General features: G+C 37.1%; 1 protein-coding gene across 1 annotated transcript in view; it reads right to left on the minus strand.

Moving 5' to 3' along the window:
* LOC308232848 (potassium voltage-gated channel subfamily KQT member 1-like) overlaps positions 1 to 27,381 on the minus strand; it is a 484,771-nt gene that overhangs the window by 419,373 nt on the left and 38,017 nt on the right. The window contains exons 4-7 of the mRNA XM_080639025.1: positions 19,136 to 19,262; positions 13,161 to 13,239; positions 10,534 to 10,630; positions 5,731 to 5,871 (exon numbers count right to left, since the gene is read on the minus strand). Coding sequence (XP_080495151.1) covers positions 5,731 to 5,871; positions 10,534 to 10,630; positions 13,161 to 13,239; positions 19,136 to 19,262 — 444 coding nt within the window. The remainder of the gene's footprint in view (positions 1 to 5,730; positions 5,872 to 10,533; positions 10,631 to 13,160; positions 13,240 to 19,135; positions 19,263 to 27,381) is intronic.

The following is a 27,381-nucleotide window of genomic DNA, read 5'->3' on the forward strand; positions in this document are numbered from 1 at the left end:
GTATCCCCACAGCCAGGATCCAGTCCCACAACACTCAAGCAAAAGAGATGCAGAAAGAACAGCTAGGTTCAATCAGGAATCCAGACTATAAAGCAGTATCACAGACATCTGTGAAGCAGGTCCAACATCAAGCCAGGAGGTCCACTCACAGGTCATAGTTAGAATTAGGTCCAGTAGTCAGCATATGGATCCACAAGATGAGACAAATTCAAGCTATGAGCCCATGAGCTGTGGAGGGACTAAATCACTATGGAGGTGTCAGGCCACCCTGAAAAGCCACAGAGGCAAGGACAAGCTGAGTAGGACAGAGGTTTGGGGCTAGTTTCTGAAGACCCCCAGCAGGCTGGAAAAGAATTCATTAGAAGCCTAGTGGTCAGTGAAGGATTGGTTCTGTGAGGCAATCAGAGTCCAGGTGAAGGCTGGCCCATCAGAAGGGTTTGCAGTATAACAAGGACCAGATGGTCCCCAACAGAAGGTGATTCCAAGGAAGGAGCCCACGATAAGCCAAGTGAATCCCACAGCTGATGAATCAGGGGCCTCACCACCCTGGGCCCAGCCCCACAGAGGTATAGATTCACAGGCAGCGGCCATGTCCAACAAAGAGTTTAAATCACAGAATCATAGAATTGTCAGGGTTGGAAGGGACCTCTAGAGGTCATCTAGTCCAACCCCCTGCCAAGGCAGTGTCACTTAAAGCAGGTTACACAGGAACATATCCAGGCAGATTTGGAATGGCTCCAGAGAGGGAGACCTCACAACTTCCCTGAGCAGCCTCTTCCAGTGGTCTGCCACCCTCAGCATGAAGTTCTTCCTTATGTTGAGGTGAAACTTACAGTGTTTTAGTTTATGGTCATTGCTTCACATCCTGTTGCTGGGGTCCACTGAAAACAGTCTCGCACCATTCTCCTGGCACCCACCTTTGAGATACTGATATGAGATCTCTCAGTCTGCTTTTCTCTAGACTAAACAGGCCGGATCCTGCAGCCTCTCCTCATACAAAAGATGCTCCGAACTCCTGATCATTCTTGTGGCCTCTGCTGGACCCTCTCCAGGAGCTCCTTGTGTTTCTTGTACCAAGGAACCAGAACTGGACACGGTTATACCAAGGTAATGAGGTAAAACTGAGGTTAAATATGGAAGCCAGCCCACAGGTTGACCAACTACTATCAAAGTAAGCTTTTACAAGTTAAAAAAAAAAAAAGGAAAAAGAAAAAATAGGCTAGTGTTTATTCCTCATGAATCCCTCTCTTGATGAAGTCAACTTTGAGGTACCTACATCCTCTAATGAATATTATTACTTTGAACGGCAAACTGCTCTCAGCAGGAGATCTGTCTTGCCAGGTGTTTGTCCAGATTTAATATGGCTTGCCCATGAAATGACTCAGGTGCTGTGTACTACAAGCAGTACAAACAGATGAGTTTGCCAGCCCCCAAAATTTAACTTTGAAATGCAGTATGTGTTAGTGGGAAGTGAAGGAAGTTAAAGCAGTGTTTCTTTAACGACACTTCAACTCCTCAGTGCACCCAGATGACCCCTTAAAGTCTGGGATTTTTCCTTCCTTTTCCTCTCTTTTTTCTTATGAAAGGCTTCTTGTTATTTTGGGGGGTTTTGTTGGTTTTTGGTAGGGTGGTTGGGTTTTTTTAGTTCTCCAGCACTCAGGACTTAAAAACAAACTGCAGTAATGTCGAGCTGCCTTAGTAGTGTTACTGTGGAAGACAGCATGAAAGCTGTAACCACAGAAAAGATGATTTTCCATCTCTACAGCAGGCTTTTGGCTGGCAGATTCCTGCAGGTGCCTGAACATGTCTCAGAAAGTTTATCCCTGGCTACCTTAAGAGGGTTACTTCTTGGTAATTTAATTAATGCATTGAAGTATGTGGAAAGGATTATAAATAATATAATTTTCTGGCTTTCTTAATCACAACCAGAATGTCTTTCTCCTTGTATATCCAAAAGTTATTAGTTATCTGCTCAGAGAATGTTTAATAACTAAACTTTGAAAAATGACACCTCCTTTGCAACACAGATTTAATATGATACATTCCAGCTGGTATGCACATGTTCTAACAGAGGCTCTGAAATCATACGTGTACACTTCAAAAAAGGAAGAACTCTAATTTGGTAGAAGTCAACAGAGCTTCTCACATGCTTTAAGATAGGCGGATATCCTGAAGTTTGAAGAGTGAGAATTGCATTCCTCAAAAAACAAAGTAAATATAAAGGGGTTCAAACTGCTGCCTCTGAAATTGAAATATATTACTGGAAATTATAAACAATCGATCCCAAGTATCTCTGTCAGTTAAGACCTCCTAGAGAAACTATTTAACTCAAGTTCAGTGGTACAGAATAGTCCTGTTTGCAGCAAAACCAATAAGCATTACTATCAGCAAGAGATGAGCATGGAAGGGCCATCTTCTTTCCTAAATTAAAAATAGCCAGGAAGGACAAAAACTGCTGTGACATGGGTTGCAACACTGGGAGGCTGACAATGCTGTTGGAAGTGCTTTTGCATGTGTTCTAACATGCCATGACTTCTGAAAGTGGCTTCATGTAAAATATCACAAGCCTTTGATATCTCTTTGCAGTTTAATCTGTGTGCCTGCCAAATCTAGGTGGAACAACCTTGCATTTAACTGAAGTGGGTGAATGTAGTTAGCATTTAATTCCAACTCTCATTCATTCTTTATTTTCCCTTTTTTCATATTTAAGCCTTTCAGGTCATTTGTATCAAGTTCAGCAAGCTTGCAGTTTCTACTCAAAGCAAAATGTTACCCATAATACACACTGTGGTTTTTGTCAGACACATAAGACTTTCAAATACTTGCTACCAAGATTATTTTCCTATGGTTCAGTTTTGAAAGGCAAAAGTGAAATCAAATTTCAATCCCTAGTAACTCCACATCTGTGTTTCTATGTTACAGAAGATTTGAAAAGAAAAAGAAACTGATTCACTTTGTCCTTTGTCACTGTTCCCAGCTGTGAACTGCACCTGCACCGTGACTCACTAATGCTGAGGAGGCCTAGATGTCTGAAAAGCTCAAACAACAATTTAAACAGTGTTCTTCATGTGCCTCACACAGCTAGAGAAAGAGAAAGCTGATTTTTATCTTGCTATTATACAAAACACATCAAGTTCTGGAAAACGACAAAAAAAACCTATTGAACACTTTGCAAGGCATATACATATGCTGTGAATTACAGATTCTATGTCATCTATCTCCGCAGGGTAAAGTAATACATGTTTTAAACTTATCTTTTTGTCTTCATAACTGCACTCCTTTTAAATTCCTTATGCCCAAATTATTAACAAAATATGCTTGTATAAACACACCCCGGTTTTTTCTACCTTAATTTTTTACTCTTTAGTCAAATCAAGGATGTGTCTTCCAGCATTTAAAAATACGTTGTAATCCACATCTGAACATTCAATGCAACTCATAAAACAAGTTCTCGATTACTAGAGCTAAAAAAAGTAAAATGGAAGGGTGGAAAAAGCATACTGACTTCACATGAAAGTTTTATTACATGCAGGAATAACCCCTGCATGAACATACATGGGCAGAATTGGATGCTAAAAACCATAGCTAGCTCCCAAACTGATTGCTGGAAATCCTTTCTTGTTTTCCAATCTACCTTGCTCCCCTCAGTTTGATAAGGGAACCTTCCCATTCAGGTCTGAAACTGGGCATTTCTGGCCTTTTGCAGTTACAGGCCTAGGAATTACTTAATGAAACACCAAAGACATTGTGCAGAGCAAACATGAATCACCATCCTTTAATAATTACATATTAAATTAAGAGCTCCTTACTAATAAAACTACATGCTTTCAATTTCTTTCACTGATGTCTTTCTAATTCACATGGTACACAAGCCTCTTTGGAACTTCACTATACTGGAAAAAGTTATGAGAGATTTCTCACAGATTTAGCCGAACTAGCACAGGCTTTTATGGGAGCCCTTAATTCTACTGAACTTGTCACAAGCAGCGCCATTTTTAATTAGATGTACTTCACAGATTATTCAGCTAGACCATTAATAAAAGCAGAAACAGTAGCTGCATTCCACTGTGTTCAGTCATTTGAACACTGATATTTGAGCTGAAGAACTCAAGTAATAGCAGAATAAGTGAGCCTGTGTATTGGTTTGTTTTCTTAAAGTAGACATGAGGTATCTTTCATAATGTCAATTACACCCTAATTCTTTTACTTTTCTTTTTTAAATACAGCACAATCTATGCTTTTGAGACATTTATCCTTTTCCTCTGCTAGCTAGAGTTTATCTCATGTCTACAACTATGAGGTTTTATATTTTGAAAACTATCATATTTTATTGAGGACTTTCATAAGTGATTGTTGTATAGGCTAGCTCATGGGTTTATTTCTTCCCAAATCATTAGATAATCAGGTCCATCTGGCCATTTAGTGGATTTTTCTTTTTTACTAGATTCTCCTTAGTTTGAATTGTTTTGCATAGCCATAGGTGATACTTTGCTAATTAAATGATTGCCTGACAACTTAATGACATGAACTTAATAGTTAAATTTTTTTTACACTGAATCACTTAAAAAGGCTACATGTAGTATAATCTGTATTTCTGTATACTTCGCTGAAGTTGAGGTTTATGCAGCATCTAAGTTAAGAATTAGAAACACATCTATTAGGAACTTTTTGTCTGCCTTCCCACACTTATTCTCCAGTTTATTTGATTGTAGATATTGGTTTATGGCCCAATAATTATGTTGGCATTTTCAAGTCTATCATCTAGGAACAAATCCAGTTTATTGTGTTTCAAATCACTCTTGAAATACAACCTTTTCTCTTTGGAAGTTGGTGTCTCTGTGTCTGTTCCAGTCCTCTCATTTTTCTCTGTCACTAACACTGACATGATGGATCTCCTTGGGTTTGTTATAATGAGACAGCTAATTCATGAAATATATGAGGTTCTCCAGTGGGGAAAAGGAACCACAAGAGAAGAGATGGTTCGTGCAACAGCTAATAAGGAAGGAAAGCATGAGTCACAGTCAGAAACATGATGAGAAGAGCCATATGAAGGGAGTGTAGAAACAATCTGGTCTCTTATTCTGTTCATAGCTATCTATTCCTTTTTCAACTGATTCTGGGCATGCAGACAATAATTACCACAATGCTCTCAAAATTCTACTCACCCCTTAATGATATTTTTCTTTATTTCACCAAAGATTTGCACTGACCCTAACTAATAGTTGATATCCAAAATACTTGAGCTATTTAACTTTATAGTGAATCGTGGAATTATTAAAAAAACACAGAACCTGTAACCTGCAGAGTGAACTTTACACAAGAAGACCCAACAAAATAGCATTATTAATCCATCTTCCACAAATAGAATATACTTTCCAAGTTATGCACCTTTTGCAGACAATTAAGTGGAGTTTAAAAGAAGTGGAATAGGTTGTGGAGTGTATTTATACTCTTTTTAAATGTGGATTTCAATGTGGACTTTTTGTATCTGTAAATATTCAGTATCCTTGCTAAGGACTTGCTATCATGCTTTCACAATATAGTTTAATACCAAAATAATTTAATTGTATTTATTATTTTTTTCTTGTATCCTTTTAAAAAGGTTGTTGAGCTTCCCTACAGAAATACATATTGCAAAGAAAGAAATGACAGATTTTTTAAAAATTCACAATTTGAACAGAAAATCTCGTGTTCTAAGTTTGTGCAGACATTTTGTTGGTAAAGACTTACCACACCCCACCAGAGGGCATCAGCATAGCTGGAGAAACCTGTCTTCCCATCCTCATCAACTGCATCCTTCTCAGCAAGATAAACAAAATAGGATGAAAAAATTAATCCCAAGAATCCAATGTACAATGTGGTTATGAGTTCCTATTAAAAAAAGGAAGCAAACAAGCATGTAAGTTTTGCATCATATATGTTCTGTCATTGTAAAGCATTGTAAATATCAGTGGGGTTTCTACATCACAGCAGAAAAATTAATAAATTATACTTCAGGTACAAAATTTGCTTCCAGTAAAACAGGTAGTTCAGTGACTTGTTTTATATTCATATTCATTTCTATTCATACACAACTAAAGAATTCAAGAAGCCATCATTTATACTAAATGATTTGGACAGCTAAATGTAGGGCAAGACATCTCTACTGTTTTACATCTTGTAAATGGGAATTGTTCTATTCAACTGTCCACTCAAAATACCAAATGTATTTTTGAAATTTGAATTTACTAATTTGAAAAATAGTAAAACGGCTTTAGAGACGCACTTCGTGAACAGTACACTAAAATAACAGTTGAGAAATTACAACCATGTCTTGTGATTATGACCGTATCTAAGCAATGAATTTGTGTATCTGATATTTAGATTGCTTAAGACTGAATATTGATGCCTTAGCAGTTTCATGTGAAAATAAAGTAAAATTTTAAGAGAAAATGTTAGGTAGGTGTAACCTCTACTTCAGTCCTCAAAAAATAAACTGTTTGAAGCTCGGACAGTTTGTTAGAAGGGACTTTTGTTACGGCATGATACACTGCTTGTGAATGTACCAGTTTCCCTGCAGATTTTTGGATAGGAAGGATGTGGCTTAGATACAGGGTTGTTACAGTCTTCAGGAAAAATGTGCCTGTGCATTTAAACAAGCCAAACTGTATGGTGTCACAGATGCAAAAATGTGTAAAGCTTATGAAAGAAGCAGTACATTATAATCAAATCAGATACTCATCTACACCTCAGGAAAATCCAATAACTAGTTATGAGAGAAAATTGCTTATTTTTATTACTTGAAGTTTACAATGCTTCAATAGTTAACACATATTATTCCTTTATTTTCTTTGCACATATTCAGCCATTTGTGTTGTGAAACATTATCATACTACATCTTCATTGGCATCTGCCTTAAATTCTTGACAGAGTTTTTTTTTTCCTTGAATCCAAAACAATATGGGAATTAAAATATTCCCATAAGACAAATTTAACATTGAAGCCCATATAATAAGGATTGCTTCAACTTATCAAGTATGTCAGGTTTTCATATTTGTGAAGGAAGGTTCAGGTTTTATCATCAAACTTAATTCAGATTAATTAATACATTTATTTATTTATTTATTTTCATTTCCTTATAAGAGCTACCTAGAAAAATGTAGCACTGGTAGCTAGCAATTGCATCCAGTAGCAGGAACTATATACACTCTTCCATATTCTATAGCACTAATTAAAATCTAGGTTCAGTAAGTTTTTATGCAGTCTTAGCATAAAGCAAAGTAGGTGTTTTTTCTGTAATAATTTAATAATGACCTAAATAAAGAATTTTTATAATATTTAGTTTTGTCCATGGGCAAGTCTTTTTAACTGAGCCTTAATTTTTTCAGGCCTTTTTGCTAAACAAGGCAGCCGAAAGAGGAAATAAAATAAGTTTCCAGTAGTTCAGATTTCTATGCTGGTCACCCTTGTTTTCTCATCTTTTTCTCTAATGATGTTACTTGTGTACTACTGTGTACTTGTAGATACGACTTCATTGTTCTGAAATGTTCCTTATGTTTACATTTATAGTTTGCATGTCTCTAATTTTTCACAACTTTTTGGTTTGCCTACACAAGTTTTTTTCAATGCAAGATGAAACTGTTTAACACCTGAAACTAAGTTCAGTGGTCCACAGAAAACTACAACAGAAATGGAGACTAATTCTTGTTGCCTGCTTACAAAGAAAACATTCTGCTTTTCTGTAGTAGATTTGTGACTTTTTGCACATCAACGGAAATCATTTAGTTACACTTGGCATGTTGCTTACATCTCAGATATTAACAGACTTTACATGTTATTGAGGGATGGCCATCACTGCTTTCTTTTGATTTTGTCTCAGAGGACAGAATTAGAAAGTGGTTGATAATTGGAATACTTCTGGCTTAAGTGCTGACTTTGTCAGAAGTGGGCAGAAAAATATGCTTTTCAGCAGTGCTGCGCATAGTCTTATGAGATCTTTTTAAAGTGGCTGGAATATCAACAGAACTAATTGGCTTATTTCACTATTGTATATATACAGAAAATACTACATGCCTATATTTAAGAACAATGGTAGCAACCTAATGAATGCTGTCTTTAAGACAGAGTGCAGAAGATTTTGAAATAATACATACTTCAAGAGATATAGATGGATTGGTGTCTAACAGTGTCAAATAGTATGAGTTGATGCATGATCTCAAAGTAAAATGCAGTTTGCAGAAATCAAGCCTAAAAACTTTACATTTATATAATTTTTCTTTAATAGATAAGAGCTTAAGAGAGTGCTGCCTGATACTGTTTTCAGCAAGGACTTTCAGTTGCATATATGCGAAGGAAACAGCAAGAATAAAAAAGAAATATGCAGAAAGGTAAATTTGACTTGTCTTGACTCGAGATATTTTTTAACTTAGACAGATTTATATTTTCAGTTGCAGTAAGGACCACACAATATAAAATTCAACACTGAGGAAAAATACCAGAAAAGCCTAACTCCACAACTCATCAGTAACACCTTCCTCAAAGCAGTAGAAGACCTCACAAAGCAAGCTGGGGAATAAGTAAAACTAACTGAGAGGATTACAAGCTGGAGCTGGATTGGCTAACTCAGTTTTTCAGTAAGCTCCATGATTTTTCCATGTCTTTCTATCCCCACATGTGATATTGACTCATGTTTTGTTGCTTTTGGCAAGAAATGCTTGTATAAGCTCAACCTGCTGAAAATAGAACTTCCTAGCCAAATCAGGCCTGAGTGAGCTAATGCAGCTATATGTAAAATTCCAAAACACATGGAAATCGTTGGTGACAACTTTAGTAAGCTTTTCTGGGCCCACAGAGGTCCAAGTGCTTGTTATTTTCACAGGTCACAAGACGTGAATTTATTTTCTCACATTGTTTAAGGGTCTAGAGTCCCATTTTTTTCTGAAAGAGTACCAAACTCAACAAATAAATGAGGACCTTGTACTCTGCCTGTAAAGAAAAAGCAGCTGAGGTGTTTTTGTTTTGTTTTTCTTTTTAAACAAAAATTTCTTTAAGAGACCAGACAGGAATAAAGGTTCTATTTTCTCTTCCCTTTGGTACCATGCTAGGGTTTCAGCTACACTTGTCCAATGTCAATACAGAACTGTGTGTTTGACTTTTTTTTTATTAATGTGTTAGTGGGTGATCTGCTCTGACAAGTACTACAGATCTGTAGAGTTTTATATATTATCATAATCACTTCTTTGGATTAGCAGAACTTCAGGTGCATTTATTCATAAATTCACTTCTCCAGACGTATTTCTTTTCCTTTTAAATCACTGAAACTATTTAAGTTTGTGACATTTAAGACTTGAGCATTATATTTCAGAGATAGCATTTCCAGATTCTTGACTAAAACTTTGAAACTCGCAGAAAAAAATTCTCTCAGACATCTCTGTCATTAAGGTTAGCAAATGTTGGGAAACTGTGTTTGGATATCAGCTCTGCCTTAGCTAGACATCCAGGCAATGCAACCTTAATAAATGAAGACCACACAAATGTGGGGTGTTAGAAGTCATTCTGTTGTACAGGATAAAAGCAGGCTTGACACTAGAGCACTCTGGTGTGCATCAATGCTGCACAGCCATCATGACATAAAATTTCCTACAGTAAGGGGAGGGGGGGAGAGAAATAAAGCAAAGCAAAGCAAATTTTAACATAAAATTAATCTTTTGGATTAAGTACCTCCCATTCTCACTCATAACCACACTCATAAAGCGGAGGTTAAAACACCTCATTACAAGTCTGATGTAAAGATTCATAGCACAGTATTAGCCCTCCATAGTATAGTATGATATTTAGAGGCTAATGATAAAAGTGTATTATTATATTTATAAAGCTAAGTCAGCTTTTAATTGAGAAATTCCATGAAGTCCCCAAAAGAAGCCTTCAACTAGAAGTTTTTAGAAGTCTACACTACTTTAGCTTTTCGTGCTTAATGAACTTCTATGCAGAATAACTGTTTCAAAGCTTTAATGGATATATAACAGTTTACAGCCAAGTTTAACTCTGTGAATACACCCCTGAATTAGTAACTTTTCTAGCATGTATCATAGCATAGTTAGTATTTTTATTTATAGAATGAATTGGAAAGCTCTTTATTCAGGCAGTGAAAATAGAACTATTTAAATAATTGACTTGTTCTATCAAGACTTTTTCACTAATATTTGTTTTTCCACAGAACAACCAAGCTAGGAACACATCTTCTGTGAAGACAGTGAACAGTATTCTCAGTATGAAAGGCAGTCCACATAACTGCATTTAATAAATTATATTGAAGGATAATAACAAAAAAGTTAATTTGAAAAAAGAAAAATAATACCTGATACAGGTACCCTGTTAGCTACTGACCTGAAGCAAAGTATAGTGTTGCCATTTTAACAGCAGAAACACATGATGGACCTACTACTTTTTCTCTTGCAACAGTAACTGTTCCTTTAAACCAGGCTATGATTTGAAGTCCATGGAAAGAATATACTAAAGTAAACAAAATCCTAGGGCTCTTTAAAGATGTAGTACCTGACGATGTATGAAAACAACTGATCCTAATAACCGCCACGTGCCACCCTGTCGATCTACATGAAGCATTCGAAGTATCTGGAGAAACCGGATCCCTCTGTAAGAAAAATAAGACATTAAATGAAAGTAGTGATTAATAATAATATTGCACTATCTATACATATATGACTATGTACACTAACATACTGCCTTATTACAGGAATGTGATAGCACTGTCCCTGGCTACGGTTACATCTTAAACTTGAAGTATCTATCTCAGTATATAGCATGTTTAATTACATTTTATTATATTCAGATATATTTAGATATATTTACTGGAACAACAGCAAGTTAAAAAAAAAAAAGTTTAAACTATGTGCCTTCTAACTCAGAGGAAACTTAATTAACTTAATTAGGATAGAATCATAGTTCCAATCCCCTAACACGGGCACAGACACCTTCCACAAGACCAGGTTGCTCAAAGCCTCGTCCAACCTGCCAGGGATGAGGCAGCCACAGCTTCTCTGGGCAACCTGTGCCAGGGCCTCACCTCATAGTGAAGCATTTTTTCCTTATATGTAATCTAAATCTCCCCTCTTTCAGTTTAAAGTTTTATGTCTTATCCCTACATGCCCTTTTAAAAAGTCCCTCTCCAGATTTTTTGTAAGCCCTCTTTATGTATTGGAAGGCTGCTGTAAGGTCTCCCCTGAACTTTCTCTTCTCCAGGCTGAACAACACCAACTTTCTTAGACTTTCTGCGTAGGAGAGGTGATTCCCAAATGCCTCCTTTTCTCAGCAAAAGTGGTGCTTCAAGCTTTGCTAACATAAATATAAGCACACTTTTTTCTCTATTTGCCAAAAGAATGTGAATCAAACATGGTATTACTGAAGTCTTTTTATGCAAGTTATAGAAAACATCTAGTTGGAAATAGTAATTTGTGATTCTTTAGGACAATAATTGAATTATAAACTCCAAAAATTTTCAACTAAAGAAAACAAATTATTTATATTGTTCTTCAGCAGAATTTTATTCAGTGAAAATATTTAATTCTAGTCACCTCTTCAATAATGAACTTTGTTTCCTTACCCTCATCTTATTATCTTATCACTGACACAAAACAGTGAAGAGCAGGAAAGGGTGAATGTTAAATTCATCTACCTGAAAATTTTTCACTGAAAGTATTTTTAGCTCTTTTTAGCTATCTTTGAAATGTTGTTGTTATTGTTGGTAACACTGTTTTTTACTTCAATCTTTTTATTCCACTGTGGCTGCATTTTTCTGGGTCACATCAGAAACTCAGCATGGTGCCAGCCATCCTTCAGTCACTGGTCTTACTCAGACTGGGAACGCATACTGTCTTTTGGAAGACCCAACTTTTCCTTTATTGAGAAAGCAGGTTTTCTGAGCTTTCACAGCTGACAGTCCAATAATCAAATGCTTGTCATTTTTCTGGAAAGCACACAATAATCCTGGCTATCAAATCCTATCAGTGACTGTGTATAGCAACACCATGTTTTGTTATTTCTTTGATGTGCCATTGGAATAATAGTTTTATCTAGCTGGAAGCTTCAAAATATCCACTTAAATCCTATTAACTAAAAGAAGAGTCCAGGAAGAATTACAAGACAACCAAATATAGGTTGTCTTGTAATGTAATTTAACCAATACAAGTGAGCACCAATACAGTTAGGTGATGCAATAGCTTACTGGTTGCTTATGTCAGGATGCTGGAGATCTATATATAGGTCCCCTGTATATAAGCCACAGTGAGACTTTTCATTAAAGACATTCCTATACTTTCAGTTAAATTAGTCTTTCGAATTTTCCCATTTACCGTCCTTTACTCTTATATGAGCAGACAAATCACATTCATGCTGCCTGTGTGTCTTTATCATCATGTAAGGATTAATGTTCTATGGTAAGAGTTACCTTAAAATTACTTTACACATGTAGTTCTGTCCAGTGTTTGTCTATACAGCTAGACAGTTTAGACAGTACTGTACATTGTCACTTCCCAGTGATTAAACTGCATTGGGAATCAAAGACTTGTAACAGAACATGCAGCACATCTTGCAAGCAAAGTTAGAAGAAGTGGGAAGTACACCTACTGTGCTTATCATTCCTTACTTCTATTTACCCACTTTACTTCCCAAAACAAGCTTGCAGTACTTGATGCAAGCTGAACAAACACTATAGACATCAAATGGTTCTGGTTCATGTATGGTATGAGTTACTTGTGCCAAACAAATCCACCGAAGCATAATTACTCTTTAAACAAACCCATTACTCATACTCAAAAAGTACAAAGTGCTGTCTGGATTACTTCTTAAACCGATGTTCTGTAATACTCTTTTGTCTCAGAAAGAGAGCTGTTTGATGTTTTATATAGGACATAAAGTTTAGGATTTTCCTCTTGGCTTCAGCATTCCCACTATTCTTAATATGCCTTGTTTCTGCCCTGCTCTTTCCCAACCAGTGTCCAAGCACAGTAACACACACACAGTCTTCCACTGTCTAATGTTTCAATTCAGTAACTGTTCCTATATTGGGAAAATTACTTATACATTCAATTCAGAAATTGGGAAATTAGATATACATCTAACAACATCTGCAGTTGTGAAGAGCTACAGTCACTGCAAGACCATACCGTATTGCAGAGGTGGCAAACACCTGTCCATTAGATCCTATGCTCAGAACAATAATTGAGGCTACTACCACAATGAGATCTGTTAAAAAAAAGAAAGAAGTATGTATTAAATTTAGCTCTCAGTACCAGAACACACAAAAAAATACAGACAGAATAAAGCACTTTAAAAAAATAAATTGTTAGCTGAAATTTGGTGGTCAGTAAGTGAATGTAATAGCTTCACATCAAAAAAAACCTAAACACAGTTTCTTCCATGATGAATTTAATAATGGAAAATTTAAAGATCCTGACAGATCAGGCAGCTTGCCATAAAAACAACAAAGGCAAAGGCATATGTACACCCTAGGAATGAATCCACATTTTGGCTCAAGGCTTTTTGAGACAGAAAGTAAGGGTTTGCTTCAATCAATAATGACATGCATAAAGACAAGTATCATAGGCATATACACATACATACACTTAGTTTAAAAATTGTATCAAAGCTGTAAAGACAAACTTTCAAAGTTTAGGGAACTGTCAGAACAAAGACTGCTTAAAAGAATCAGAGTTTTTGGTTTATTTTGTGATACAGTTTAATTGTATGAAGAAATAATTGTTTCCAGAGTTCAATTTTCTTTTTTTCCACAACTCCACAGTTTACAGAGTTCCAGCATTATACAATGCAAAGCATGGATTGTGCTCACAATGCCAGCATCCCTTATTTTCTCTTATCCTATTTCAGTGAACAGGTCTATCGCTGTTAATTACTGAACCCTACTTTTCACATTATTCTGAGAGGACATTTTTCTAATTTCCTCATGGGCATTTCTGTGGTAATCCTCTTTAGGGCATCTGAATGCTTCACTTTCAAAATCTAACCAGAAAATAAAGGATACTATTATAAAGAAGTAGCGAATGTAGACAGAATGAGGGCAAGTTTTGGTAAATTTTCCTTGCCAGTTTTAAACAGGCAGCACTTTATTCTTCACAGCACTTAACATTATATTGCACTTCAAAAAAACCAGTGCCTGCTGACTTCACTTTTGCAGCTGTGAGAGCTCAGAACTTCTGTAACCTGACTTCAAAGTCTTCATTTGGACATTCAGAAAATGAGGCACACTTGTGAAAACTGATTTAAATTACTGCCACAGAGATTCCGTGTGATGCCTAGGCAAGATGCAGACTAGAATTCAACTTCAGAGGCAACAGTTGCCTCCAACAAGGGTAACATTTTTCCTCTCCTTTAAACATTCTCCTGTCTTATTCGAACCATGTTGTTGTTGCAAGAAATATTGCAGCAGTTCTACATCAACTGTATCTTTCACTCTCTAACTTGGATTAATTTCCAGTATCAGTCTGATTTTTGCTGTAAAAGCAGTATTCTTCCCCACGGGATAGCACTCAATCAGTGTAAAGACTGTACTCCAATAATTGTAGCTATATGAAACTGTAAATAAATAGAGAGAGGAATAAGTTAAGGCTACAAAAAGAGCTTCCATTTTGGGATACTCTTAACTTTTCAGTACATGACCTTTCAAATTTTTTATGCTCTTCCTTTATCACGTATGTGCGTGAACATACATTTGTAAACACTCAGAATTTAGGGAGGGTTTTCTTCCCAGCGCATCATAATACAGATCTTTGCCCTTAAGCAAAAGATGCAGCTAATATCCCTACTAAATTACCAGACTCATACATACCCACCTGATGCCCAGCACTGGAGGAGGCAAAGACTGACACTTAGGAAAATAGTTTTAATCAGGTACTGACAGTAACATAGATTTTTCATTTGTACTTTCTGCTTTTCTGAAAGTGTGTTCTACATGGCAGAGGTATTTCATTTCTGCCCTCCCCCACTTGTTCGTCTATTTGCTTCTTCTCTGTACCTAGTTTTTATGCCAGTTCCCAATCTTTAGGCTTCTCATACTAATCCCAGTTTACTGGTTCAAACAGTACTATTTTACGTTCTAGGTCTTCAGCATATCTTTCTGCCTTTACATTGCCACCTTTCAATCCCATGTATTTTCAGCCTCTACTTTTTTCACTCAGCCTCCTGCTTGCCTGTCAGTCTTTTTATATGTCCTTCTTCCAGACCCTTACCTCATGTCATTTCACTGAGCCTGTATGTCCTAGTCATTTCCTCCTACCCCACCACTTCACCTCAGCACTTGAGCCTGCTATTTTCTCTTTCATGTGCCCTGCGCAGTTTCAGGGAGAGCACTATAAAACCAAAACCAACAGATTTTCCACTTCCAACCCAAGCACTGCTGCTCAGATAAACCTAAAATTTGACCTGTGCAGGCTCACTGCAGATTGAAGAATATAAGAGCAATCTTTAGCAGGGCATTTTGAGCACAAACAAGCTGCCAATTTTTCAGAGGCTTGTTATTCAGCTTGGAATTGATTTTCAGTGACAATCAAAAAGCTGTTTTCTAAGTTTCAAGTATCTGCTTCAAAGTGTGGAAGTGCTAGTGCTTCTCCATAACAAATCATCAGAATTGCCTTTTTCAGGAACAGCTTAAATTTTTTGCATGAAATGTCTCCACTAGACTCAAACTGAAGGAGACACTGGCATGGAAAATACCAAGATAAAGAGCCAACATTTGTTTAAACAACTTTTCACTTTAACAAGCATTAGTATTTAGATTAGCATTACATTAGTATTTAAGTTAGTTTTTAAAAAAGAAAGTGTCAGAAAGCTTTGGTAATTTTAAAGACTCAATTCCAGCAATTTATAAACAGCAATATGTGGATATCCTTCTCAAACATTCTACCTATTTAGATGTTTACAAACATGTCTGCACACACACATTAGATGTACAGAGACAAAAATGATGTGGTGTCTTCTATATAGTATGTGAATTACATATGTAGACAGATCTCCATAAATCACATTCCCTGCAACTTAGTATGTGTGGTACACAGATTTAAAAACCTTGTTCACTGCCTGTCCACTGTCCCCATGGCTTACTCTTAAATTATGAATCCTTGGGATATTCCAAACAGCTGCCATTTTTTTCTTTAAAATCAGCTTGGCAGTGAAAAATTACTTAGTTATGCATAAACTTCAGCACAGCACACGGCAACACCTATTATACAGCCTACTGGAGTACTGCTTTATTTCAGCAAATTGCTGACTTGTTTCCAGTGTTCTCACAAGTTTACTTTCTAGTATGCAATTCTCAGATTTTGGATTAAAAGTGATTAATCCTTTTTAAAATTTAAATCAGTAAAAACATTTGCATTTGTATTTTAATTTTTAGTTGCCATAGTATTTTACGGAATCTAAGTAGTCTTCAGCTTGCAGGTATGTCCTTAGTAGTCTGGAGATAATATGATGTCCACAAAGACTTAAATTAAATATATCACATGGACATATTTGAATTTGATTTATAGCACAGTCTTTTTTGCTGAAATTTTTCATCCTACTGGCACTTCATAAATCAAAATCATAGAATCATAGAATGGTTTGGGTTGGAAGGGACCTTCATAGGCCATCTAGTCCAACCCTCTGTCACGAGCAGGGCCATCTTCAACTAGATCAGGTTGCCCGGAACCACATCCAGCCTGGCCTTGAAGGTCTCTGGGGATGTCACATCTACCACCATGAGATTGCTCATGTCTTTCAAACTGCATGCTGTCAAAACCAGGAGAAACAAAAGTTAACTGGCTCTTTCTTTGTGACATTTTCTGCAACAGCAGCAAAAGGACAAAAGAGGTTGTGAAAAGACATTCTCTTGATTTTACTTGTGCTTGGTACCTGCCGTTCATGAAATTCTAGTTAGGCTAGGATTTTCAGAAGCATTTAGCTCCTAATCTAACCCTACTGAAATAGTAAGTAATGGAAGTATTAAATCAATAATTAGGAAAGGTATCACTATTACTGCTGATGCCATAGTACATGACTACCACACACTCTTTAAACATGTTCATTCTGTGAACTAGGCAATGAAGAAGCATGGAGAGACAAAGTGATTTTTCTAAGGTTTCTTGGTATGCTGGGAATGAATTCAATCTATGTCTCCTGAGAGATTCTTTTATTATGGAATTGTCTTTTCTCATACATAATTACCTGTAACTTGTCTGGAAAGAGGAGATAAATTAGGCTAACTCTAGAAAATCTACCTAAGAAATAAAAATTTTTTATTTACAAGGTACAGAAGTTGCATCATTTTCCATTTTAGGTAATTTTTTTAAAGAACATTCAAGAAATAGTGTATCCTATCTTAACCCTTTTCTTCCCCATTTATAGAGTAAATGTTAAAAATTAACATACTATTTTATGCAGCATGTAATGCAATAATATTAAACAAGTTCATAAACAAAAGTAATAACTAGGCTTGACTACTAAACCTCTTTCTGGTAATAAGAACCAAAATATTTGTTATTTACAATTAGAGAGGGGGAAAAGGGAAAGACAGTGGGAGAAATTAAAAAAGTTCAAAACTGTTACCCAAGTTGAACTTTCTAAGAATTAATCATAATTTTAGTGTGGACAAAACCCAAATCCTTCTGGTATCAAAGACATTTAAATAATATTTTCTGATTTTATAATGGAGGTTTTTGCAAAGTAAGATGAATACCTTACTTTTTTTAATTCTATTCTAGTCCTTTAATTTCTCTTTCTGGTGTTTGTATTTTATTCTTGCTTATTTGAAAATGATAGGATTAGTCAGTATGATTCTGTCATTCACAGCAAATGTATTTGCCAAGCTCAGTTATTTGGATGAGTGTAGACACAGTTCCATCTGCACTTGATATGTCAAAACAAATCTTGACTTTAAATTTATTGTATTCTTAGGGGAATTTTAAATATTAAAACAGAGCTGATACTTTTGAATGCACACCAGCTGTAGCCATCCTTAGTTTTTCTTAAAAAAACACTGTGTCTTCTCCAAGAGCTATACAAACAATGTTTACTGTAGTAGATGCACAATGCCAGTATACAGAACCAGTATCAAGTTGAAAACACACTTTAATGAGACTGACACATTTCCTCCTGCACCTGTATACTCTAACATACCTTCCTAAGAGGCATTTCTTACTGAAAGAAGTCAAGAACATGATTAGAAGAAAATAAAAGTTAGTTATAGGCTTCATGGTTAGATCATGAAACTAATCATGAAATCAGATCTAGAAGAAGCTGAAGAATCTGTTTGTATGTGATGAAACACTTCTTTCTCAATAACCCAAAACTCAGTACAGTACTGCATCACATTATTCACTGCCCACATCTAGATGTATAATAGAATATGTTGTTTCATGAGGTTTGGCACCAGATTTCATAAAGTCACTGATGGTTAAGAAAACATCAGTTTTTTTCTCTCCCCTTTTCATCTCTCCAACTTTGCCCTATTTAAAACTCAATGAGTTGATGTTTGAGTAACATAAAATTCACAGCTCTACTGGAGTCTACATAAAATCACAGACTTAAAACAGAAACAATGTTTTTATGGACTACTACAATTTTGTTTGAACATCACATTTTATTAATCCTTTACTGTTCCACAGGCCCTATTAGACACCTCTCCCCCTGAACTCCTACTCCAGTGATGCTACCCACAATAGTCCCTTAAACCACCTAAAATGACTTAACATTAGTACTACCCAGGGGAATTTTTCCTGAGTCACACTTTGCACATTTCCATGTTTTTCCCAGTTTATACTCACCTTTGTGTTTGCTTTCTTCAAGAGATCAAAGGAAGGATATTGCATTCAAAGTCTTGTCAATTTTCTCCAATCACAACAGTAGATTTAGTAAATATTTCTTCCCTGAGAATTTTGCCTTTCCTAAGCTGATGGCTGCTTATGTCATAGCCATATTTTAAATGTTAGTTCTAGCAACTCCAAAGAAGAAATAATTGCACAGATTCACAAAGCAGATCAATGCCTGAGACATGGTTCAGAACCGCTACGTTGTTTCTGCAATAGTTGACATTTTTACTTTAAAATTTAATGCAATAACAAAGTTAAGAAAAAAAGATTTTAAATCTTACCGATAACTGATATTGGCTTTCTGGCAAAGCGTATTCTTCCCTGGAAACCAACATACTTACTCCTGCAGCCTGCAGACCACAATCGGACCACATATTCAGCACCAAAAAACACAACCAGAACTATTTCCTATCAGAATTAAAAGAACAAAATATCATTTATTTTTTTTTTCATTAAAAGACAGACTTCAGTTTGCACATCTAATTTATTCCTATAACTGGCAGGTCTGTAATTACCAGGGTGTTCCTTTTTAACCTTCTTGAAAACTGGGATAACATTTGTGATTTTTAACAACTAGGACCTCTCCAGACTCCCAAGACCATTGAAAAATAATGGAGAGAGGTCCCACAATGACATCAACTAGCAATTTCAGTACCCTGGAGGGAATCCCAATGGGGCCCATAGATTTACGTGCATCCAGCTGGAGCAGCAAGTGTCAAACACATTCACGGTTGCCTAGAAGTTTATCATCCCCCCAGTCATGGTCTTCTAGCATAAGACTCTGGGGTTCCCAGGGCCCACCACTGGTGTTGAAGACAGCGGTGAAGAAGGTATAAATGTCTCCCCTTTGTCTATGTCCCTATTTGTGAGGTGACCAATCTCATCAAGCAACAGCTCAATGCTCTCTGATTCTGCTTTTGCTATTAACATATTTTTAAAAGCCCTCTTTGCTGTCCTTCACAGGGCTGGCCTGATTGAACTCTAATCAAGCTTTGGCTGCACAAATTTTCACCCTACAGTGGCAAACAGCATCTCTGTAGTCCTCCTATGTCACCTGTCCTTGGTTCCAACATCCATACCACTTTCCTTTTCTGCCTAAGTTCTAGAAAATCCCTGTTCAGCCAAGACAGGCTTCTGTCCCATTTGCTTGACTTTCAGTACTTTGGAATTGCCTGTTCCCATGCTCTTAAGACATGACTCTTAAGAAGTGACCAGCATTCACAGACCCCAATACCTTCAAAAACAGGTCCCCAGGGGACTTTACTAACTAGCTCCTTCAGCTGCCCAAAGTCTGCTCTCTCCATATACAGGACTGAAGTTTTGATGACAGTTTTTCTCCTATCACCAGCTCTTGAAACTGAACTACTTTGTGGTCACTATGACCAAGACAGGCACCAATCACCACTTCATCCAGAAGTCCCTCTCTGTATTGATCTGCTGGGTCTTCCCGCTTCTTCCCTCACCATTTCCTGCAAATGGCGGGATAGAGGAGAATACTGCTTGTGCTCCTGATCCCTTAATCAATCATCCCAAAGCCCTGAAGTCTCTCTTGATTGCTGTTGGACTTCGTATTGCTTCACTGCTGCCTACATGGAAAATCAATTAACAGATAATAATCTGAAGGCTGTACCAGGGTAGAAAGCTTTCTCTTCACACCGTGAACCCAGGCCCCAAGGGAGGTAGCAGACTTCCCTAAGTGGGTCTGGTCTGCCTATTGGGCACATCCTACCCGCTGACACCTGGGCGACAGGATGTTCCCACCAGAGCTCTTTTCGGGAAGCTGCATCGATCATGGTCTGTGTAGACTTTAGAGAGGACACAGCCTTCTACCAGGTGGATACCATTGCTCCCCTATCAATCTCGCAGAGCTACAGCAACCTTCCTGCACACAAATATGACCTGTTTTCCTGCTTTGGGTGCTAAGGCTCCCTGGGGGTTTCTTGAGGGGGGCCCTCAACCCCACCCAAGTCCCACCAGCCACTATGGTACAAGCAGCAGGCTCCTGGCTGCTCTCTGGGCTCCCCCTCAGGTTTCTCCAGTTCAGGCCCCTCACTGTTCACTGCACTAGACTGCTCCACTGCGGATCATGCCGACTGAGGGGAGAAGTATATATACAGCATATAAAATAAATCACCTCTATTTTAATAATTCTTCCCTCTATAGCACTATTTTGTAAAGCACTTGTGCATAACCAAGGATCAGTATACTTTGAGATACTTCTAAAGAAAGCAGATTAATAAAGATCACAACATGAACAGATTTGTTGAGATCTTTGTTCCTTCCTTCCTTGTTTTCCTCCACCATTGCAATATGCTAGCACACCCAAAACACAGCTTCTAGGCTTTGTTCCAACCTAAACTGTATCCAGTAACTCAGAGTCACCAAACACCTAGTACATAAATTACAGCTTTGGAAAATATTTGTATTTTAACTTAAACATGCTTGCAATCTGCACCTGGGGAATTCTAAAGCACCCAAGGAGTGAACACACTTAAATTACAATTTTCCCTCAATAACAATACCAACATGTCTTTAAAACTGACATTCTGAATGGTTGAAAAAAGACCAAAATATTTCAAAGCTAAAAACAGATAAGAAAAACTCTGCACTAATATGCAAAACTTCATATCAATTTTGACTTTTAACAAAGTTAGGTTAACATTTCTGTATTCACTTCTACCTCCTTGTTTAGCCTGAGAACCAAGATAATATGCACAGTCTTCCTCTGTTTTCATGGCAGTTTCAGCCTGACCATAATCAAAGAATTAGTAGAAAGCTAGAAAGTTTACAGCACAGTTTCAAAGCAGAAGCACAAGAACATACACCACAAATCAGCTTCACAAGTTCGACTTTTCAAATAAACGCATTATCTACAGCCTCTACAAGTAACACTTTCAGGTCTGTGCTCTGAAATCTAAACTGTTCAAGCCTAATAGTCAAAGCACAATTCAAGAACAATCTTCAAAAGGAAACAATTCTTGCATTTCAGGAATCTTGCAAAATGCTCTCTCACTTATTAAATTGTCTACATTTTTAGCAAATTCCTGGTAACATCAATCAGTGGCATTTGTTTTCAAGTCTCTTATTAAGAATCTCTAATTTCCACCAAAGGAAGCAGAACTAGATAGACCTAATAGACATGCTGGAGAAACAGCACTGGAGTCAGCTTCACTGGCTGTGAAGTCATGAGCACTTCTTTCTGCAATTAGGCAGAAATCTAGTACCAAAGCTTGAACTGACAGAGTATTTCTGAAGCAAACAGTTTCACATCTTTAATCTGCAGACTAAAATGGCTGAGCTAAGGTCCATCTCAGAAATACATGTGTTCACAGTCTTAGAGGAAGAAACACAACCAGAAAGCATAGCTTATGTGATTTTGTTGACAATGTTGGTAACCTACCCTTTGACAAGGGAAGATATCCATAACAATTTAAATGAAAACAAATGTGCCATCCAACTGGATCAAAAGCATGGTTCTACCACTCAGTGGCAGTTCATGCAATGTTGGTCCTAACAGACAACACTGAGGGCAGTGGAAGAATCATTTCTACAGCAACTGCGTATTAGAATCACTGGAGCAGGTAAAAAATTGTGTAGAAAGCAGACAAGCACATAGATAACTACTGAGGAAGCAAAAATTTTTGAGACTTTGGTTATTCCTTGATGATCCTCTGAGATTACTTTTAGAAGCTGAAATTAAAATTATATCTGTCCTGAGGGTATTTTATTCTCAATGCAAATTCCAGAATCTACGATTTTATTTCAGCTACTGACAAGAACCCATCTTGGTTACACCCGGGAAACCCTGCTGAAGTCAATATGGTTGCACAGTCTATGAAAGGGAAAATTAAGTTGTTGACAGAAGGAGGAACCTACATCTTCAATAAATTTGAAATTAATCACTGATCTCAGTTCATTTTGTCCTGGATAGGTGTCCACATTACCAAAACCACAGCAATTAACACTTTTGTTGGCAGCCTCAGGCAGGCCAAAGACCAAAGAAGCATGAAAACTGGACAAACATCACAGCTTTATAGGTGGCCCTTCCAATAAAAAGGGGGAGGGGAGATTATGAAACTTACCCTGTTATGTGTACTGCTAATGAAAGATAGAAGACGTCCATTTCCAGGGCTGTCAAGGCTGATCAAGCTGCACCTCACTAAATTTGCCTTTAAAAAAGCCCTATCCTGCCTCCTTTTCCTCCTATACACATAAACACTTCTCACAACCTTAAATTTATTGCTCCACATTTACCTTCTGGTAAAGGGAAAAAAACTCAGCAATTTTCTGGAAAGTCAGAAAAAAGTACTTGTTTTCACTGAAACGGAAACAAAAGATGGTGACTTGTTGTGGATAAAACACGAACCAGAAAAGATCTTCAAACAAATCTGAGAATTAAATAGTATGGCAAATATGCTCCCAACGATTTATGTCCATCTTTATGTCCTTTTGAGATCATTCTCCAGTTTTCTGAAATTTTACAGAACTCTTGCTTTCAAAATAGGATTATAATAATAAATATCCTGCAAAACTGTTTTATTTGAGGTCCCAGAAGTATTTTTTCCCATTCTCCTGCAAGTGGTGAAGGCAGAAATATGTGATGGAGGATTCTCAGCAGATTTCATAAACCTGGAAAGCCATTTGGCATCAACAGAAAGCCAGGGATGAACTCCTTTCATGAAATCAAACCGCAAAGCAACAAGTAAGAACAAGCCATTACATAAAAAAAAAAAAAAAGAAAAAAAAGAAAAGGAGCCATATCAGGCTTGATGAAAACAGAGTTAATAAATACCCTTGGCTATTCTATCTAGCAATCAGCTTTTGAGCCTTCCATATTTCTCAGCAACCCTTCTCTGAACTCCTATGAGGGAAGAAAAGGAAAGCAATGCTGCGTATCCTTTGAACACAACAGCTGTCATAAACTGTCAGGACATTTCCCATGACCCACTGAAGGAGCATGAGACAGGTGGGGAAAAGCACAGAGCATCGTCCTTTATCTGAACGTGCTCCAGAAGCACAGCCAAAGGCACACTGTATTGAAAAATGTACCAGCAGAGAAGGTCTTTAGGCAGCACTGCAACTCAAATTATCTGCCACGAAGTGGAGCACGGAGTAAGGGAACAACAGAACTGACCAGATTCTTCACACTTCCATGTTAGTCTCTTCCTGTTTTGTTAGTGGTAAAGGATACTTTTGGCAATTCAAATTGCCACAGTAATACTCAGTAAAGCATTTTACATGCAGTAACTGCCTAGCCACATAAAGAACTGACATGTAAGTACAGATTGTAAACTGGGCTTGTACAGTCTAATAACTTTGCTAAAGGCAGTAGCAGCATTCTGTTTTTCTGTGCTTGTCCCTGCTGTCTGGGAAAAAAAAAACAAAACACACCTATAATTTTGCCCAGTCAGGTGGAAGTCCTTAAATTCATTTCATCTTTTTTTCTTTTTCTTAAATCTAGCCATTGCATAAGTCTTCCCCACCTCATAATCATAAAATGATACATAATCACGTTTATGCTATCCCCAGTCTAACGCCATTTTATTAATTTTATTAAAATATAAAATAAATAAGCTTAAAGGGAAACATGTATGAAAATAAGCTCCATGCATATCTAATTTAGTCAGTCAAAAAAGAAACAGTTGTGGAAAAGCCATCAACTTTTTACCAAGAATGTCGTTGATGAGCAAATAAAAAAAATCTCACATTAACACAGAAAATCAACATTTTACACAGGAGCGTAAGTGAAATATATAATCTGGAATTTACAATATGTTCTAGTATGGTTACGGATAACTGCACCGGGGAAGCAGGAGAAGGGAAAGAGTTTGGTTGGAGTGATTAAAGTGCACACATGAAAAAGACAAGTATTTTCTCAGCTGCAGCTGTGTTTTAGGTAGAGAGCACACACAAGGCTCTCTTCACTTTTTTTATTGGAATATTTAGGTGCTCCAGTAAAAGGAGGAAGTGGGATGGCTAAATGAATAGTGTGTGCTCATGAAGATTCAATCAAGGAATGGCAGCTCTAAACAATGAAGCCTCAGAAGCAGGCATAAAGCTTTAATAGTCCAAATGTTTGCACACGTGTACTTATGTCCAGAATTCAATCTGATAACCTGTCTTCAAGGTTTTCCAGTCCTTAGACTCGAAAATGTCAATTTAGTCACCTGTTTAACTTAATTGTTTACTCAAATGCTATGAAAACCTACTGATACTGAAAATACTTCCTACCATTGTGCTTGCTCTCATAAAGATGATAGACATCATATGCAAAAATATAACATCCAGTATATGGAAGAGCAGATGTCAGACACTAAGTGTCCTATAGTATCATTAGCTTGTTAAGACTCAAACGTCTTAGAGGAAGCCAATGCACTTAAATGTTTGGAAGTCTGTTGTTTGGATAAAAAATTAATTTATTTAACATTTCTTAAAAAAAAAAAAATTCCATGCACGTGAAAAATAGGCTGAATTTGCTGCCTTCATATGAGGAGTACCTTTATCTTTCAGTTTATTGACATTAGCATTTCCTGTGAAGAAAGTAGTTGTACACTAATGAAGAAAGCACATGGTGCTTTAGACACATTACCTATGACAACTACCATCCAAGTGAGTTGGGTGAGTTGGAGTGGACAATGTAGTTTTATTTCTGTTTAGGCAGGAACCAATTTTTCTACAAATGAAATTAATTGCAGTCTCAATGATTTTTGAGCAGGACATTTTTTTCTAGAATTGACTAATTCAGAAAGATCCTGCTAAGGCAAACATAATCAAATAGTGAATCAAGAAGATTCAAGAACTTAGTGCCTGGAGTTCTTAATTACTCTATATATCCACCAGTATTCCACAGGAGCCTTCTAGTTCCCTAAAAGCACGTCTTGAAGCCTGACATGAAAAGACCACCTCTGGTAGAAGGAGAAGGGTTTAGCTTTGCTCCTGGACTGGAATCTATCCAATGTGAATATCCACTTCAGAATTGTAAATAATCATATCCATGTTTTTTAACCTTTTGATTTGGGAGGGTCCCAAAATTTCAAGGACAGGAATTGGAAAAATCCTGCATATATCTCTCCACCTTCCTCTCACTCCCAAGAAAGATATGTTTCTCTGGTCTCTTGAGCCGCATTCTGAAACCACTTTGCACAGAAAACTCTATAGAGCTAGAGTAAGAAGTGAGCAAAATTTGAGTTGTTAATTTGTCTCGGTCATACTTAATGCACAACAATTTCTATTTTTAGATAGTTGAAAAGCACACAGCTATCATCCAACACATTTTGTACTGCATTAGAGAAATGCAAAAAGTAATATAACCCACAAGAATCACTGTATTATAATTCACATTGAGAAGCTTGACAGTTATATTTGATTCCAGAAACACTGTGGCAACTTAGCAAGATCACTTAGCAGACAATTTAAGCTTATGGGATGTGTTGAGAGACTTGTGGACTCAATTTTTTTCGTAATATTTTTAATCTGCAATACTCCACATCTATTTTAACAGGGCTTTCCACTGTATTAACATAATTTTCCTGATCTATTTATTCATCTTCCCACAGACCAACATGAACTTCAGAAAGCAACAGGGATTCTCCCTCTTCTCTCTTAGATTACAACAAATAAAACAACATCATGAAAGCTTTTGAGTTGTGATTATTTTCATTCAGATGTATTCTACACCAACATAGTCTGAATCTTCCATAGTATAAAAGAATTTGTGTATTTTTTTACCAAGGCAGTTTACCTGTCAGTGCCCTGGACACCTCATTAACACCTACTGTTACACAGGCAACATCATCATCATGGCTTGACTTCGCGAATGAAGATTTGGGAAGGGCTTTACCCACGCTTACTACAAGTGCGCTGATGACTAAAAAGGCCAATGTGGGATAGGCAAATCTGGTCGCAAAAAGCACAGCAAAAGGTCTCCTTGGGTGGTATAGGCGGGGCGCGATTCTTTCTACGTTGTCTTTTCTCCTTGAGACTAATTCTACGTGTGTTCTCAAAGGAGACAGAGCTGGTTCTGTGTGGGCAACAAGGGCAGTATCATCAGCAAAAAGCAGTTCACAGACAAGGTGATTTAGGGTTTTAGCGTGGGCCTTCAGTCGCCTTAGATTTAACAGGCTCCCATCAGTACGATATTGAATATAAATGCCGTTTTGTTCGGCAAGGTCTACCGTAGCTCTTTGGAGCATCATGCTGAAGAAGATTGTGAATAAAGTTGGTGCGAGAACGCAACCTTGTTTCACACCGTTGGTTATTGGGAAAGGCTCAGAGAGTGCATCACCATATCTGACTTGGCCTTGCTGATCCTCATGTAACAGAATAATCATTTTGAGGAACTTGGGGGGACAACCTAATCATTCCAAGATCAGCCACAGGCCTTTTCTGCTCACAGTGTCAAAAGCTTTGGTGAGGTCAACGAAAATTACATAGAGCCCCTTATTCTGTTCTCTACACTTTTCTTGCAGTTGTCTGAGAACAAATACCATATACTACACAAATATCACAGAATGTATTATGAGACCTC

The sequence above is a fragment of the Psittacula echo genome, assembly GCF_963264785.1.
Source record: "Psittacula echo genome assembly, chromosome: 1".
In the NCBI taxonomy this organism is placed as follows: Eukaryota; Metazoa; Chordata; class Aves; order Psittaciformes; family Psittacidae; genus Psittacula; species Psittacula echo.